This window comes from Pseudorca crassidens, chromosome 5 (genome assembly GCF_039906515.1).
Source record: "Pseudorca crassidens isolate mPseCra1 chromosome 5, mPseCra1.hap1, whole genome shotgun sequence".
NCBI lineage: Eukaryota > Metazoa > Chordata > Mammalia > Artiodactyla > Delphinidae > Pseudorca > Pseudorca crassidens.
In genome coordinates, this window is record NC_090300.1 from 121,767,167 (window position 1) to 121,784,664 (window position 17,498).

General features: G+C 32.4%; 1 protein-coding gene across 2 annotated transcripts in view; it reads left to right on the forward strand.

Moving 5' to 3' along the window:
* USP25 (ubiquitin specific peptidase 25) overlaps positions 1–17,498 on the forward strand; it is a 138,968-nt gene that overhangs the window by 108,534 nt on the left and 12,936 nt on the right. Inside the window, exons 19-22 of one of the 2 annotated variants that reach the window (XM_067739229.1) lie at positions 2,159–2,272; positions 4,471–4,566; positions 15,064–15,242; positions 17,053–17,131. In XM_067739229.1, coding sequence (XP_067595330.1) covers positions 2,159–2,272; positions 4,471–4,566; positions 15,064–15,242; positions 17,053–17,131 — 468 coding nt within the window. The remainder of the gene's footprint in view (positions 1–2,158; positions 2,273–4,470; positions 4,567–15,063; positions 15,243–17,052; positions 17,132–17,498) is intronic. The other variant, XM_067739230.1, reaches the window with a different exon arrangement.

The window sequence follows — 17,498 nt, forward strand, 5'->3', positions numbered from 1 at the left end:
GGTTGCTACTTGCCTTAAATTTGTATTTTTTCTTCTTAATATAGTATTGTTTTGGGTTGGTTTGCTTATGAGAAATTTTTCACCAAAAGTTAAGACAAATTTCTTAGTTTACCTGCTTATATTTCACTCTTGTGAATGGAGACGTAGGACAATTCTTCCTCTCTCAAATGCTGGAAGGATTAAAAATCCTTAATTAAATGTCATAGACCAAGCTTATCTCTGTAAGTAGTAATATTGGGTTAGGATTATTCCGGTATAAGCAATTTCAAGAAGCATAATAGTATAATATTTGTAATACCTATCATTTATAGAACAACAATTAATGTGTCAGGTTTTGGGTTAGCTGAATATTAGCTCTCAAGATCATGACAACCATGCAGGTTGGTTGGTTCCTATTGAAAAATTGAGGACTCAAGCAGAACGAGGAAAGCTTTTCTGAAAATGTTATGGTTAAAAATAACATTTCTTTTAAAGGAAGCAATGCCGGTCTTGGCCATTATTCTTGTTTTATTGTTCAGTTAAACTTCTTCTGCATATGTACTTCGGAATATTCAGAAAATCTTCACATCACTAAAATTTACCTGTATTTTAAACTGCAGTAAAACCACTCTGTTTTTATTAAAATTTTCTGTTTATTTGATGTCAAAAGTAAAGTTCATCTTTGCTTAGGGAAATTTTTATGGTGCAATTTTTTTTTTTTTTTTTTTGCGGTACGCGGGCCTCTCACTGTTGTGGCCTCTTCCGTTGCGGAGCACAGGCTCCGGACGCGCAGGCTCAGCGGCCGTGGCTCACGGGCCCAGCCGCTCCGCGGCACGTGGGATCCTCCCAGACCGGGGCACGAACCCGCGTCCCCTGCATCGGCAGGCGGACTCTCAACCACTGCACCACCAGGGAAGCCCTGTGGTGCAATTTGAAATTACTTAAGCAAGCTGCTTTCAGGCACCTTAAGTACTTCTGAAATTTGTTTGTAGGTGAATAGTGAATATGCTAGTTATAAATCCATTCAGTAAAGTAAGATCCTTGTGAAATCTGAACAGTGTTTTGAATGAACCATATTAGTGTCTTTTTTTTGCGGTACGCAGGCCTCTCACTGTTGTGGCCCCTCCCGTTGAGGAGCACAGGCTCCAGACACGCAGGCTCAGAGGCCCAGCCGCTCCGTGGCATGTGGGATCTTCCCAGACCAGGGCATGAACCCGTGTGCCCTGCATCGGCGGGCGGACTCTCAACCACTGCGCCACCAGGGAAGCCCCATATTAGTGTCTTTGAGTGGACTTTCTGGATTTCACACTGGCTTCCACTCCATTAGTTTGGGTTAGTGAAATTCTTAGAATTTGTTAACAAAGAAAAGAAGAAGAATCTGAGTTTTTAAAAATGGATATCACTTTCTAGCAGCTTTCCCCAAAACAAGAATTCACTGGACACTCATGATGTAAATATATTGTACTAGGTCTCATAGGCTGCGACCGAGTGGGTTTAAACACAGTAGAGTGTGGATATTAAGTAGCTATACAATCGATTATTAGAAAGGATAGAAAGGTAAAATCATAAGAAAGAAAACTTACAGACTCTCCTGGATTCAGAGGAGGTCATATCTTATTTTGATGGAGATCTCTAGAAAGGCTTTGTGGAGTTATTAGAATTTAAAAAAGTAAATAAGGGCTTCCCTGGTGGCGCAGTGGTTGAGAGTCCACCTGCCAATGCAGGGGACACGGGTTCATGTCCCGGTCCGGGAAGATCCCACATGCCGCTGAGCTGCGCGTCCGGAGCCTGTGCTCCACAACGGGAGAGGCCACAAAAGTGAGAGGCCCGCGTACAGGAAAAAAAATAATATTAAAAAATAAAAAAGTAAATAAAACTTTCACCTGTAGAGACAGCAGTAGGAAATACAACTTCAGTATTAACTATTTTTAAGAATTTGAAGATGCTTTGTGGGAAAAAAAATTAAAATTTAATTTAGTGTTTGAGATGCAAAGTGAAAGCTGGAAATCTTGTATTATTACCTGATTAATGCATTTGCTTTAGTGTTCAGTTTTAGATGTTTTCATTTCATGCTAAAAAAATGCAGGTATTTTTAAAAGGATCAAGAGTCTATGCACTTAAACTGAGTGCTTCCATTGTGCTCTTTTCTAATGTTCACACTAATGATTTTCTTCTGCAGAAACCTGAAAATACCACAAGCCAACCACCTTCTAACCAGCAAGTTGTAGAGGTGGCGATTCCTCATGTAGGGAAATTTATGATTGAGTCAAAGGAGGGGGGTTATGATGACGAGGTACCTTTATTATAGCCCTCTGCACTGTTTCCACTTGTTTTTTGCTATTTAATGCAAGCACTTTGGGCATGCCTGCACCCTTACATTGTCTGTTGCTGCATAACATACAGCTTTGCCACCCACCGTCTGAAATTACCTTACCAATTGCTGACAGTACTTCGAATTTCAAATGAAGATTTAAGTAGAAAGCTTATGGATTTGTCAAAAGAATAATTTTATGTTGCTAGAGTTAATTCTTTTGTGCAGACATAGGATTTGTTTACTCTAGGGTTGATAGGTTTTGATAAGGTTTGTTTAAATAGCAGAAATTTTGAGCACTTAAAAATATTTTCCTTTCCTACTTTCCTTGAATTATGGATTATAATACTTTGCCACTATTTCCTACCAGAAGATCCTACAATCTGATTAGATATAGATTAGATACAGATTAGTGTATAGATAACTGTTTTGTTCTTTTTTCTTCTGCACCCTCTGTGTGACTGAATTGAATGATTCATCAACATAGTCGAATGCCTACCAGTGTTGTATACACTGGGCACCTCCATCTTATCTCTTCTTACTGCCCCACTGTTAATTCTCATCTACTTAGTTTTCTAACAGTATGGAGGCATTTTTGTTTCCCATGATATGGTTCTTGGGAATCCAGATGAAAATTGCTGTTGTCCTGATCCCATCAGATATTTTTTCCCCTTTACCACGTTTTTCTTTACACTGTTCAGTTTTGATCTTTTCTGTATTTGAGAGGGGGCCAGTAAAGCTGTTTCTGAATAGTAACAACAGAAAAGACAGACCCTGGATTCTATCATTTGTTAGTTTTTACTGGCATGGATGAGAATTGAATGTATATTGAATAGTTTTTTCCAAGTAATGTTTTTTTCAGATTTACTTCAAGGTTATGATTAAACTCTTATATGAGTTAATCAGCAAAATCAGACGTGTCATAAAGACATTACTATTACTGTGCTACTGTAAGAAAGCATGGGCCGTAAAGAGAATAAGAAGCAGGTTTGTGAGTCAGGAACTGGCCAGAAGGATTTTCTGAAGCAGTTAATGTTAGGTATATTGCAACTGTCAGTGTGTACTCCAAAATAAATACTATGGGTAATAGGTTCAGTGAATCAGAGGTAATGGATGCAGTCTCTTTATTGCTCTAATATGATAGCTTCTTAGTGTCTTGAGTTGTTTCACTTTGCAGATGTTTTAAAATACAAACATTTAAGAATACAGTCATCCCTTGGTATCCGCGGTGGATTGGTTCCAGTACCCTCCCTGTCCCCAGCAGATAAGAAAGTCCACAGTTGCCCAAGTCCATTATATAAAATGGCATAGTACATAATAAACTATTATGAAGACAAAGAAATATTTAAATATTTAGTACTTAATAGCAGTACGTTTTTCTGTTTAACTGTTACCATGTTGGTGCTTGCAGATTATGGAAACTGGCATGTTTTTAGTAAAAATGTTAATTTGTTGATCAAGCATCTTAGTGCTTGTTTTAGGGTGAGCCTTCTGGCATTTAAAAAAGTAGAATTGTGATTAATCATTTAACACTACCTTTTGTGCAAGTGCTTATGCTCTTGGCAGAGTTTTTTTTGTGTTTTGTGTATATGTTTTTTTTTAATTCGTTGGAGTGATACTTTAACAGTGCATGTGCCTTGTAACTTTTAAAAAGAAGTCATATGGGTACAGGGCTGCTGCTTAGATATTTAGACTGTATGGTTGTGCAGGCAGGGGTGCCAGGCCAACCGGCAGAAGTGGAGTTGGAATTGAGCTAATGCTCAGTTCCCCGAGCCTTAAAGAAGAGGCATCTTTTTTAATAAAAAAAGTGTTGCTTTTTCTAAATGGTTCTCTTAGAGAGCAGCACATTTTTCTAAATTGTCTGTCAAGAAGGGGGTGCCTTTTAAAAAAATTCTTCAGTTCAGACAGTATGCCTTTTTGCACTTCGCACAAAGGCACGATGTCAGCTAACTGTGGCCCTGTATGGAAGATTTCGAGATACTTATATGCATATCAGATCACATTTGCTACAAAAAAGTGCAACGTTTGATTTATAAATAGTGAAAAACAAAGGACTTTTAACATGCATGTAAAAACAAAGGACTTTTAACTTGCATGTAAAGGAATTATTTTGGTTTTTTGATTTTTTTTTTTTTTATGATAACCATTCAAAAGTTCTTACTTTAAATCCCTTGTGGCAGATCATGATGACACCGAACATGCAAGGTATTATCATGGCGATAGGTAAATCCCGGAATGTATATGACAGGTGTGGCCCTGAAGCAGGGTTCTTTAAGGTACAATGAACGTTTTCATTTTATTTATTTATTTTTTAAATAAACTTCTTAAAACGTTTTATTTCCTTGAATTAAATTTGTTTTCCTGTATACCTTCTCTCTTCCTATCCATGGCTAATCATGGCCACATAATGTTCTAGGGGTTTCTTTTATGCATGAATCTAAGACTGATTATTCTTTTTAAAGTCAGATAATTAAACAAAAACAAAGCAATTTACCTGAGCTATCCTAATAGTACACCTCTGATTTGTTAGCAGAAATTTATTGTATTTGAAGCAAATAAAGGGTATTGATGGGCAAAAATAGGAACTGAGTAAATACTTGTGGTAATAGTTTATTTTCTCCTCTGGTAATATTGTTAGTCAAAATTATAATATTTTTCTTTACTTTTATTATCATTTCATACTAAATTGATTTCTTCATTTAGTTGTTTCTAAAATGATTCATTCATTTATTATCTTATATTTCTTGTTTTCTCCATAATTAATTTTAATATCCTTGTCATTTCAAGACTTGAGGCCATCAAGCTGATGCATTATTCCATGACTAAATCTTTATTCCCTCTAATACCAGATCTAATGTTTTGATTACATTATTATTTGTTCTTATATATTTGAAAGATGAAAACACTGTGTTTCGTTTGTCACTTTCTTTAGGTTAACCAAAGCCAATTCAGGCCCCTTTTAGTGTTTGTTATTTTAAAAAAAAAAAAAAACAGCTTTATTGAGGTATAGTTCACTTCAACAAAGCTACATGTTCCCTTTCTTGACATTTAAAATCTAAAATTTTCCCTTAATGTTCTATACCACCATTCACTGCAGTCTTTAAGAAACTGCTTATTTTCAGTGTTTCTTTTGGTATATAGTATAAACAAAGGCCTTGTGATTAGTAGCCTTATATCAATAAACACTTTTGAACTGGTTAGAATTAGAGTGACCAATCATCCTGGTATGCCTGGGACTGAAGGGTTTCCTGGGATATAGGACTTAGGTGCTAAACTGTTGAAGTTCTGGCAGGCTGGTCCCAAGATGAGTTGTTCACTCTGTTAAGATCCCATGAGAGAGGTTGAAAACTACTCTTATCAAAAAAAAAGAAAGAAAAGAAAAACAACTTTTATGTTTAAAAATTAATCCTTATTCCCAGGCAGTCTACATTTCTTTCTTAGAAAACACTAAATATGTGTGTTCAAAAGTTTTCTTCTGTTTCTTATGGAAGAGTTATCTGTCATTGATAGTACCATTGTCATCTTTGTCAAGTTGGGTATCTTTATCTATTTTCCAGTTGAACTGGAAACTTAACTTTTATTAAATTAATACCTGCATATATTTTAAAGAGCCAACTAATTGTACATACTACAAACAACAGTAGTCACATCATATCCCTCCCACCCCCAGCTCTGGTAACAGCTTTCAGTTATTTCATCAAATCCTTTTGGCATTAATTCTATATCTTTATGTAGAGTGCTTGTGATTTTGTGATTCTTAGTTTACACATTTCCTGTTGAATTCCCTACCATGGGACGTGAATGATGAGCCCTCTTTATTCTCCTGCCCCATATACACGCACCAGCACATACAGTTTTCATCCCTCCATCAACATACACACACACACGCAATATGTGTATAAGAATCTTGTCATTTGATTAATTCAGAATTCTCAGCTTGTATTATTATTTCTTGTGTGCTACTCAGGGTTGAACTAAGTCATACATATTATTACTTTTACTTCTTTTCCCTCATCTTTCGTTTTCCTTGGAATTGGTTGTTTTGTTTTTTATTTGCTTAGTTTTTTGCTCTGTTCTTTGTCAGCTTTATTTTCTTGTGGAATTCTGTTCTGGAGCTTTATGACCTGCTGGAGTTTGCATTGGTTTTCCTTTATTCCTGGTATATAACTGATGTCTTGAGATCTCCTTTCATCATCACTTTGGGGATGCCCTTTGCATCTTATCCTTTGTGTATTTTCTATATCTCATATATTTGTCTTTTTAAATATACCCTCTGATTTTGAAGCAGCACAAAATCTCTGAAGTTTATATTTGTGTATATTTTCATCTATCTGTAATTGAGGAATACGTAGGTGAACATTATCAGTTTATAATTAATGTATACTTTTGGTATAGGTAAATGATTAGCATTTGGAAAGTTCTAGCTGATAATATAAAATTGGAGAAAATTTGTCATATAAATAACAAAAATAACGTATACAAATGCAATCATTCAGTAATATAGAGGTGTCTTAAGTAAAACTAATAACAACAGTCTGCTTCTGCCCTGTTGTAACCACTTCTAACATTTGTATAACCTTTCTGGTTTTTTCCTTTTGTTTTTAAAAACATGCATATATAGAGAAATTTTTTAACTTTTACTCTTCATATTATTTTGTAACTTATATCACTCAGAAATATATTGTGGGTATTCTTAAAGTTAAGACAATATATCTACCACATTATCTACACCACCTGCATTTAGTATTCTGTGGTATAGATGTACATATTACTCTCTCTGTGGATGTACGTCCTATATTTTTTCCCAGTCTGCCATTTCTGTTTGAATTTAGTTTATGGTACCTTTTTCCATAAAGAAGTTTTAAAAATACTGTGATATCTATACTGTCTTTCTTCTCCTTTCTGGATTCTGGAGTTTCACTGCTATACAAAAAGTCTTCTTCAACCTAAGGTATTATAAATTTTCTGGAATATTTTCTTAAAACACTTTTCTTAATAAATTTTTATTTCATGAATTTAAAAATACCCTATTTACATTTAACTCAGTAGCATTTTATTTGGGCTTTCTGCATTCTATATTAATAAAAAAATTGCTGTAAGTTTTTATTTGGGGGCTGTCTTCCTCAGGTTTGATGTCATGCTTATTAAGTTCATTTACTAAATTCATTTAGTAAATGGATTTGAGCTCTCCTGTTTTTCTTTAACTCTAGTGTAGTTTACATAGGAGTTAACTGTTCCATAAGAGTAAGCTAGAATTCACTCGTAAAACCATATGAGCTTAGCCCCTTTTTTGGTTATAGGTCTTTTGACAGACTTTTGGTTCCTTTTACAGCAGTTGACCTTTTGATTGTTCCATATGTTCTTGGCAATTGACTCTAATCATTATCGACGTTCAGTATTTAAATCACTAAATATATACATAGCACAGAATCTAACATATGATTCCTTTTGTCTTCCTATGTTCCCTAAATCAGATATAATATAGTTTTAATTTTCTTCCTTTTTAATGCTTAGTTTATTAAAAGTTGAGGGAAAGAGTTTTGTTTTTTTTTTCTTCTATCCTGTCACATTACCCAAAAAAACTTTGTTGGGTTTATTTTATATTAGCTTTTTGGCTGTGAGAAGTTTTTCAACTCTGCATGTTTAAGTACTTCTGTATATGGATTTCCTTATGCATTATTATCAGAACAATTTTTAAAATGTTATGTATGTTTGCTAGTAGTAAAACCATGTGATGAAAATGTTCTCTTTGTTACTGATAAAAAGATAAGTTGGGAAATGAAACTTACATCTAGCTGGGTAAGTGGATTTGCTAAGAATTAACTTTTAAATTAGGAAGGGTTACCAACCCAGTCAGTCACAGTTCCTATTTCAACCACAGGCCCTCCCACATGGGAGTCTGCCCCTGTACACAGAATATTAAAGAGTTAATAGGCAGGCAGATCTGGAAAAACAAATGAGAAAAGACATTTACCTAAGTCCTTTTCCCAAGTTGTGACTCTATTTATTAAGATTAGTTTTCACTGTTAACAGAAAGTCCCCAAATCATAGTGGCTTAAAGGCAGAAGTTTCTGTCATGTAAAAACAAAATCCAGGGAAAGTCAGTACAAGGCTACTGTGATGAGCAAAAAATAAAAGCCAGAAGGAAACAAAGGAATAATATTCTCAAAGTACTAGTTGCCTGTATGTATATGTACAGGGGTGGGAGTGGGAGGGTCACATCATAATTATAATCATGAGATTAGTATAACTTTTTTCATTTACTTTCAAAGACATTAAAATTTCTTTTTTGTACTTTTCTTTTTTTTTTTGTCTGTACCTATTAAAGTGCCCTTAGGATTTTAATGAAGCAGTAACACTTCTATATTATGAAACTTTTTTTCCTTACTGGTTATTTCATTGCTTCATAACAATTGTTCCCAGTTGACATAACTTTATTAGTTTGTTTTTTACTTTAAAAATGCCTATTATCATTACCCCTCTGTTTATTCAGTAGTTATAAAAATATTTTTATTAAGATGTAAAACATGCTGAAAAGAACACAGTTCTTGAGTTTACAGCTCTGTGAATTATCACAGAGTGCACATATTCATGTAACTATCAACCAGGCCAAGAAATAGAACATTATAGTATTCCAGAAATTACCTTTGTTTCTTCTTTCTATGAACTACACTTTCCCCCTATCCAAAAGTAGATGTTATCTGAACTTCTAACAATGTAAGTTTTCTTGTTGAACTTTATATACCTAGAATCTTTTACTATAGGTACTTTTGTGTCTGGCTGCTTTTACTGAGGAACATGTTTGGAGCTTCATATATATTATTGGATATAGTTAGAATTTGTTCATTCTCTTATGGTATTCTGTTGTATGACTACACTATTTTTTTTCCATTCTGCTGATGGGCATATTCAAAAGGTATTACCTGCTTATATCAAGGTACTGTACTAAATCCAATGAATATAGCTGGGGAAATGATGGACTGAGTTCCTGCCTTAATGAAACTTATTTTCTAGGGGGAAGCAAACACTAATTAGAGTCATAATTAGTATGTTAAAGGAGCATTTTGTGGAAAGAGACCTTATAATGGAAAAACAGAGCTGTTATCTAGAGGGCTTCTTAGAGAAAGCGATGTTTAAACTAATAAAATATACATATACCAAAACATAGAATGAAAACATTTCTCTCTCACTTTTTAATTTTCACTCCACAGTTAGCTTCTATTGATTATTTCTTGTATATGCTCTTAGGTAGATAAATGAGACTGATATTCAGTACTCATCTATACATTATAATTTAAATAAAAATAGAAGTATGCTCTATCTTTTTCTAGTTTTTTTTTTTTTCATGTAATGTGGTGGATGATTATTCATGTCATGATTTGTAGATTTATTGTTTTTCATAAGTACATTTTATTTCTTGTTGAGCTTACCAAAATTTATTTAAACATTTTTTTAGAGCAGGGCATTCCAGTTTTTTCCTTGTTATGACAAACATGGATGGATCTAGTGATGGATCTGGCCACCATAAAGGCTGATGGGATTAGTATCTCAGAATTCTTACAGCTTATTCGTGGCCTAGGTTAGAAAGTTCTGTCCCAGGCGAGCTGTTACTAGCAAAGGCTCTATGTTCAGATGCCTGGGTTTAAATTCTAGCTTTATCACTTAATAATTGTGTGATCTTAGGCAATTTACTGACATTATCATGGCCATTGTTTTTTATTTATAAATGAGAAGTTATCTTGAGAATTAAATGAGATAATCCATGTAGACATCATTGGACAGTGTCTATCACATAAAGTGTCAGTGTCACATAAAGAACACTCACAAATTGTAACTTTTATTAAATTCATCATTACCATTTTTGTTGCTGGTTTAGGTCATTTCCAGTATTTTTGTGAACATTCTTGTACATATATCATTTGAAAACTCTTGTGAACATAGCGTAGTAGAATTTCCAATGTACTGTCATTGATGCTTAGCTGACAAAATGATATAAAAAGGGTAATCCCATTATTTTATGTATCTTTGATCTTTAGTTAGGCTAAGTATCTTTCTGTAAATTTTTTGGCAGTTGGTATTTCTTATGTTAACTGCCTGTCCATTTTTTGCACACTTTCTTTGTTTTTTTCTTTTTTTTAACTTAAATGAGCATCTGATCTGCTAAGAATTTTGATTCATCTATAATTTGAAAATTGTATTTTGTGGTTTGTCATTTATCTTTAAATTTGTTTTTGGTGTCTTAACTGTACATGATATTTTTAATCTTATAAAATATAGCAATATTTCCTTAATGGATTTGAGACTATATGATCACTTCTAAAATTATGCAAATCTTTAATTGTTACTTTAATGATTTTTATTGTTTGATTCCCAGATATGAGATTTCAGTTTTCTCCAAATAGAGAAATATCCAAAAAGTCCAAACGTATCATGACTAATAACACTTTGACTAATGCATTCTTTGCACACTGACTTAAAATACTGTATTGTATATTAAATCCCATTTATAAATGGATCTCTTTGGGTCTCTCTGTTCCATTGATCATTTTTCTGTTTTTGAACATTACACTTATTTACATTATGGACCATTTATTTGTAATGTATTTTGTAGTAGAAACACCTCTTAATTTTTTTTCTTTTATAAATGGAAAGTTTGGCAAGTTTCATTTTTTCTTTTTTGATAATTTTTAACCAACTGCAACTTGTCTCCTTAAATCCTTTCAGAATTTGATTGTACTTGCATTATATTAAGTTACAGTGAGGTGGATAATTATATTTTTCAGTATTTTTAGTCTTCTCAGAAAGGAACATGATATGAATCTTCAGTTTTTTGGTCCTCTCTTATGTCCTTAAGTAAGGTTTTATAATTTTACTTCATAATGGTCTTATACCTTCCTTTTTAATCTAATCTTAGATATATAAAAATTATTTCTGTGAATTGAGTTGTTTATCCTCACTTTTAATACCAAATTATTGGTAGGGTAGGTAGTGGAAAAACTAATTACTTTTATGTATTTATATTGTATCCATTATTTTATTGAACCCTTTGTATTTTCTAATAATTTTTTGGTTGATTCTTTTGATTATTTCAGTAAACTGCCTCCCAATAACTATCTCATTATTGGGATAATTTCCATTATACTTATTTCTTATTTCTGGTTTTATTATGTTGACCAGCCTTTTCAGAATATAAATAACAAAATAATGGTAGTAAACTCCTTTGTTTAGTTCCTGAGTGTAATGTGAATGTTTCTAGTGTTTTATTATTAAATAGAATGTGTAGTATTGGTTTTTTACAGATCCTCTCATAAATTTAAAAGCACTTTCTTAAATTTACAGTTAAGAGTTGTCTTTTAAACTGGCTGGTATTGGAATTTAGATAATTTTTTAATGCATGTATTTGAGATGCTGAACAGATTTCTCCTTAATCCTTGCAAAGTAAGGATCTTAGCATTCGTCTGTCTTTTTTTTTAATCATTGTAAACACTATCTGTTCCTATATATTCTTTATGTACACAAGCTCCCCTAAGATGTGGGTCTTGGCATCTATGTTTACTGACAAAATTGATCTATACTTCCTTTTTTAAAAAATATTTGTCAATTTTTGATATCAGATTATACTAGTTTTATATAATCATTAAGGAGGCTTTCCCCTTTTTCAGGTTCAGAGCAGTTTAGATACAGGAATCATCTTGTCTTTGAAGATCTGACATGACAGCACAGCTCTGAAACAGAATGGGCCTAATTTCTTTATTGGGCATAGATCTTAGGCAGCCTTTTCAGTTATCTATATTTTTTCTGCATCTCTTCAGTTTTTCTGCCTCTTAAAGTAATTCTGATAACTTAGAGTTTCCTAGATGATCATCTGTTTAATGAAGATGTTATAGTTTATTGGTATAAAGTTATGTATTATTATTTTATAGATTTTAAAACTTTTTCCTGTATTTTTGGTATTATCACCTTCCTTATTTCTGGTGTTGATTTCTCCATTTTTTGGTCTTCCATTCAGCTTTTTGGAAAGAAAAAGCCTTTGGTGGTCTTTATCTAATTGCCACATTATTTTATTTCTTCTACTTTATTTTGGTTTATTTTCTTTTTCTAGCTTCTTGAAGTAAATGCTATTCTGTATTGCTTAAGCTGGAATTTTCCTTTACCAATCTGGCTGTGTCCTTTAGGTTTTGAGATCTCATATTCCCAGTATTAATATAATTTTGATTCCTTTGGTCCAAGAATAATTTAGAACAGTATTTTAAAATTCCTAAGTGTTTAGTTTGGGAATTATCTTTATTTTTAATTCCTATTTATATTACATTGTGCTCAGAGAATATAACCTATATGATTCTGACCCTCTGGAATTTGAAGTAGTTTTTCTTCATCTCGTAGTACACTATCAGTTTTTAAAATAAACAATTTTAAAAATAAAATGATATACCTAGCTTTCTGAATTTTACTCCAGCTGATTTTCCCTTAGATCTTACTGCCTCCAGAGTATACTGTATGTTTGTATTTTTGACATTTTCTAGTGTATACATATACTTACATCAAAATAGTCTGTAAGAAGTTATAAATTTAGAATATGTTTTATTGTATGATTTAGAAAAGTAGAAAAAAGTCTAAGTAGAAATCGTTTGGAAGAAGATTTCAAAAGAGAGAGACTTTAACTAGTCTCATTGAATGAGTCATGTGTGGCTAGATGGGGAATGATCAAGGACATCATGCATGTAGAGAACTTAAGGAGCAAAGACGTGTGCATTTGTGGGGAGTCGAACCTGATCTGGGTAGAAGAGTAACAGGAAATAAAGCTAAATAGGTTAACACTGAGCCTGATTAGTAGGACCATGTTAAATGTTAACGGTAGATTGTGTACAGCTCTCCTAAATATACCAGTGTGGAACACCTTGTTGAAAATCTGACGGAATATGTATGGTTGCAGTATACTGTAGAAGTCAGAAAACTTCTTGTGAAGGAAGTTCATTAAAAAAAAAAAATAGTTGATAAATTAATTTATGCTGATAAAATGTGGTATTTTGTGGTTGAAAAATTGCTCCTAGATATTTAGAAGTACCTTTCTACCTCTACTGGTTTAATAAAACACCTATAGATTATAACTTTGGCATTTACTCATTAAAATTGGGAGAATCTTAAATAGAGAAAAATCAAGAGATAAACATAATCGTAGAGTTAAAGGCGATGTATATTCTAGCTCTAATAGAAATCTATTTACTATTTATAAAAAACATCACAACCTGTGTTTTGAAGGTGGCGGGGGGGAATGGATAATCATTTAGTGTTGTAATTCCTTATGTCTAAACCTATAATATTATTTAAGAGACAAATTTATTTTATTCTGGTCATACTAATTTAGGCCGAAAGGATGACATCTGAAATATTTAAATATCCAAAAACCTTCTAATAGCCTATGGCAATCATTGTCTAAGGGCCATAATAAGGAAGAACAGTTATTTATTGTTTTTCTTTTATACTTATTCTCAAATTCCGTATAGTTCAGTTATTAAATGATCATGTGCCTTTGTTTCAAATTGGAAAAATTTTTAATCTCAAATTGGGAAGATTAAAGAGTTTATAAGCAAAACATGCAGTAAAGTGAGCCATGATAGTCTTACATGACTAAATATAGTTAATTTTCATGGCTGTTTTTAACCACAGCAGTAACACTTTAGAATGACATGTATATTGAAAATAAAATTGGAATAATTTATTTTAGCCATAGAGTAATTATCTTACTCTATTTATAATGCTAAGCTATATATCAATAGAAAGGACTTATTAGCTCCCCTAAGAATATATAACTAGAATATTTCATTTACTGTTTTTCAGTTACGTTTTCTCAATTCTATAAAATACAGCCCAATAGGTGGTAGTTTCTGGATGGCCAAGAATTGCTTAAGAAAGGCATGCATTTAAAAGAAAAGAGAAAAACCCTTTCCAGTAGAATGGACTTTTTGTAAAATATATTTTGCATATAGCCCCAAATGTTTTATGGTTAGCAGAGTTAGAATTTAGATGTGTCTAATATAAATGAATATTTTTAAAGTGTTATGTTTAACTATATGGGCTTCTTATTTATAGTAGTATTTTATATATAACTGTACACATATTTCTTTATGAGCAGATATTTTTCAAATCATTTGCTTATGTGTGGGAACATGCATTAGTATTTATTGTTTCCCATTATAATATGAATTCTAAGGTGTTTGTAAAGAAAAAGTAAGCTCACGTATCAAGGTAGTAATAGTGATATTATGCATTAATTATCATTACACTGATAAAATTCAAATATTTGTGAAACAATGAAAAATTTATTTTATGGTAAATAAAAAACTTGCTTTTCATCCCTTATTTGTCAGCTCTGCAATTGAAGTTAATTGTGGTGATGTTATGCATTTAAGAGCCAGCCATTTTCTTTCAGATATGGGTATTCTAGGGAACTGCAGTTCAGCCCTAGAATTTGAAACATTAGAGGGGTACATCAAACTGAGCGTAGGTTAGGTGATATACCTAGTATCTCTGTCTTATGCCTCTGAATAGACTTTGACCAGGCTCTGATAAGTTTTACGAAGTTACTCACCTGGTAAGCTTAGATGTATTTAAACTATGCAACATGGGACAATATTCTTAGATGTACTACCTCCTTATTTGTAATATTTTAAAAGGAAAAAAGCATATTTCACTGTAAGGATAATTAAGTTATAATATTGAAAGATTTTAATTATTATAATTAACCAAGATTGACATTGTCTTGTATTTTCTAGGCAATTAAGTTGGAATATTCAAGGTTGGTTAAATTGGCCCAAGAAGATACCCCACCAGAAACAGACTATCGATTACATCATGTAGTAGTCTACTTTATCCAGAATCAGGCTCCAAAGAAAATCATTGAGAAAACATTGCTAGAACAATTTGGAGATAGAAATTTGAGTTTTGATGAAAGGTAATTTGAAAATGTTTAATATCTTATTCGTATGCTCAAATTGTCCTTGTCTTTTTTATAGTTCCCAGTGCAATTTTTGAATGTTTATTTTACACATACACAGACATATTTCAATAAATGCAGTACAAAGTTTGACTTCACTTAATGTGAACAATTGCTTTGTAATTTATTTGAGATTTATAATCATGACCTTTAAAAGTTTGAAGTAAAAATAATTTAGATCGCTTTAGTACATTTTAATTGTGAACTAAGGTACTGAGCTAGGCAATGTAAAGATACACAGAAGAGTATAATATAATTATCACTGCCCTTTGGGGACTTAATATTTGAATTTCTCAACCTCTCCACTATGGATATTTGGGGCCAAATAATTTTTTGTTTTTGAGGGGGCTGTCCTGTAATTTGTAGGATATTTAGTAATATTCCTGGCCTCTACCCACTAAATGCCAGTAGTACTCTCCAACTGGTGACAACCCATACGGTCTCCAAATACTGCCAGATATCCCCTGAGGGAGCAAAATCACCCTTGTGTGAGAACCACTGGAGAAAAGTAATTATATGTACAAGTAAAGTAATTAAACATCTCCTGACATAAAGAGAAGGCTTAGAATGGTTAAATTAATTTTGGTTTACCAAAAACTGTTTTCTCTTAGAAACTCCTATAAAACTATTTACTAATGTTAAAAATTTAAATTTAATCTAATTAGAATGAATACTATTTAAAACAATTTAGGCCTTAGGTAAAGATCCAAAGTACTGAAAAGTTATTTTAGAATACAGAAACATTTATACTATCTTGGAGTTCATTGTAAACACATTTAAATTCTGAAGTAAATGATTATCCTTTCATGAATGTCTCAAAAATAGTGAATTAAAAATACGTGAGTAGAGAAGAGTATGAGGGAAAACAAAGCATCCAGGTTTAATTTCTGCCTGACCATGTGTCTGCTGTGAAATTTAGGATTAAGTGAAATAATACAGGTGAATGGTTTTGAGCATTATCTGGTAGACAGTAAATGCTCAGTGAGTATTGGCTATTAATATTTTTATTAGTAGTAAGGTTGGCATCACTTATTTTGTTACATATAACTGTGAAGAGCTCAGAAGCTATAACCCTCATTATCTGGACTGTCAGTATACTATGTTCCAATGAGTATATGCTATTGAATTTGGGGAAGATACTTATGGAGTACTCACGTTGATTTTTCAGTCTTTTGCAGTTATTTGCCCTGGCAACTAAAAATAGTTTGTTTTAAGAAATCTGATTTCTCTTGTGCTTGAAATCCAGAGTAAAATGTGTGTGATAACGAAATATATTTTGGGCGGATTTCTTTAGCAATGGTTCTGATCATAAAATCTATTGAAATGTTTCCATTCCTACCTGAAATGATAGGCACATTTTGGATTCCTTTTTACTATTTATGAATAATACCATTTGGAGGAAAATAAGATTTCATGTCTCTGGAGCTTACTTAATAATACATTATAAATTTTAAAATTTTTTTTACATATTCCATCTTTATTAATAGAATATAATTTAAAAGCCATATGTATCAATAAATATAACATGGTAAATTTGAATTAGAATTATTGCTTCTGTCTTCTTTATATATTTTGTAACTATCTGGTATTGTCCAAAAAACACATTTTTCACTTAAGTATTTGAAAGTTGTTTCCTCAAAAAAATATTACTCAGTGATAGTGGATTTCATTTTCATATGTGTTGGGTAGTCTAGTTTTATATAACACATGTTTTTCAGTCTTTATGGAGTTTGCTTTTGATTTAGAAATACATTTCTTTTATTTGAAGGTGTCACAACATAATGAAAGTTGCTCAAGCCAAAATTGAAATGATAAAACCTGAAGAAGTAAACTTGGAGGAGTATGAGGTAATGTGCCTTTTGAGAGGTTGAACTGTAGATTGAGGAATTGTTTAATTCAGTAATCTTTCATTTCAGTACAGCTAATAAGCACGTGAGAAAATTTGACATAGAGTGTTGAAGTAACTTGCCTAAAGTTCTCATAGCTTCACGTCACAACTTTGTTAACAGAACCTATGTTCTTAAATACTGTACTACAGTGAAGCCATGCTATATTTTTTCTTTGCTTCATCAGATATTTTGGGGGGAAGTTAGAAATTCGTTTTAATCATTGTATGCCATATATATTTGTCATTATTGGACAGTGTTGTGTGAGAGATCTCGAGCACACACATGAGTAGTCGTATCATGCCTGTGGTAATTTTTGTGCAAAATA